Consider the following 1,139-nt stretch of genomic DNA (forward strand, 5'->3'; position numbering starts at 1 on the left):
GGGCGGGGGGGGGGAGAGAGAGACTCTGTCACTGGGCTTCTCATCCCATCCCCGCGTTGTCTGTGGGCCTCACCCCCTTCCCACCACCCTGTCATCTCTCAGGCCAGGGAACTGTCCTCAGTGGAGCTGAATGATCTGTGGGCGCTGGGGGCGCAGCAGGCAAGTCCTGTTAGGTCTGAGCACAGCTGTGCCTCTCACCACTGAGAAGACCTGCGGTTGCCCCTGAGCAGTTAGGTTCTGGGGCCACACACAGCAGTAGGCAGGCATGGACCACACTTGAAGACCCGCCCATCAGGAGCGCAGACATGGGTAGTGCTGATAAGCCTGGTCACTCTCCCCTTGGGAACACTAAACCCTGTCAATACTGCAGTCTCCGTAGGATCTAATTTAGAGCCAAACTCATATCCAGTGGACATAGGGGAGCAAGGCTGTGGCCCCATCATGTGAGTTTGCTTCTGGTGAGAATGACAGAGATCTCAAAGCATACCGGGAATGGGCTTGGCGTTGATGTTTTGGAATTCTCTCTTTTCCAGGTCTTTGACTTTCAATTGACCGATGAGGAGATGAGAACCATTCTCAGCTTAAATAGAAACTGGAGGGCCTTCGACGGGGCCTTGTAAGTGGCCCTGGGTTAAGTGAAGGAGGAGGAGGGATCATCAGGAGTTTTTCTAAATGGATAGAGGGTCAGCTGGAAGGGTTGGAAGGCACCTGGGACTACTTTTATCTTCACATATTATTTCCTGGGAGTTTGGCAATTAAAATTGGAGTACCTGGGAAAGACGCATCCCTAACAGCTGCATGTTGTCTGAGCTTCTAGATGTAGAGCTAGAACTTTAAGAAAGGACATGTAAGTAGGGAGAAGGCAGAATCATTAATTTCATTCATTCAGTAAATATTTATGGAGCATCTACTATGTGCCAAGCACTTTCTAGGTGCTTGAGATAGCACACTGGTCACAGGCTGGCATCCTGGTGAGGGACTACAGAAATAAACTCAAAATAAACATGCAATTAAGACTGAATCCTACAACTAGAAACAGAGGCATGGATACGGGGAACAGACTGACAAGTGTCAGAGGGGCGAGGGGTTGGGGGACTGGATCAAAGTCGATGAAGGGATTGAGCAAAATATATATATAT

At 49.7% G+C, this 1,139-nt stretch overlaps 1 protein-coding gene across 1 annotated transcript in view; it reads left to right on the forward strand.

Moving 5' to 3' along the window:
- AKR1B10 (aldo-keto reductase family 1, member B10 (aldose reductase)) overlaps positions 1–1,139 on the forward strand; it is a 15,026-nt gene that overhangs the window by 12,429 nt on the left and 1,458 nt on the right. The window contains exon 9 of the mRNA XM_015559413.1: positions 534–616. Within this exon, the coding sequence (XP_015414899.1) occupies positions 534–616 (83 nt within the window). The remainder of the gene's footprint in view (positions 1–533; positions 617–1,139) is intronic.

Source organism: Myotis davidii, unplaced genomic scaffold, assembly GCF_000327345.1.
Source record: "Myotis davidii unplaced genomic scaffold, ASM32734v1 scaffold214, whole genome shotgun sequence".
Taxonomy (NCBI): Eukaryota; Metazoa; Chordata; class Mammalia; order Chiroptera; family Vespertilionidae; genus Myotis; species Myotis davidii.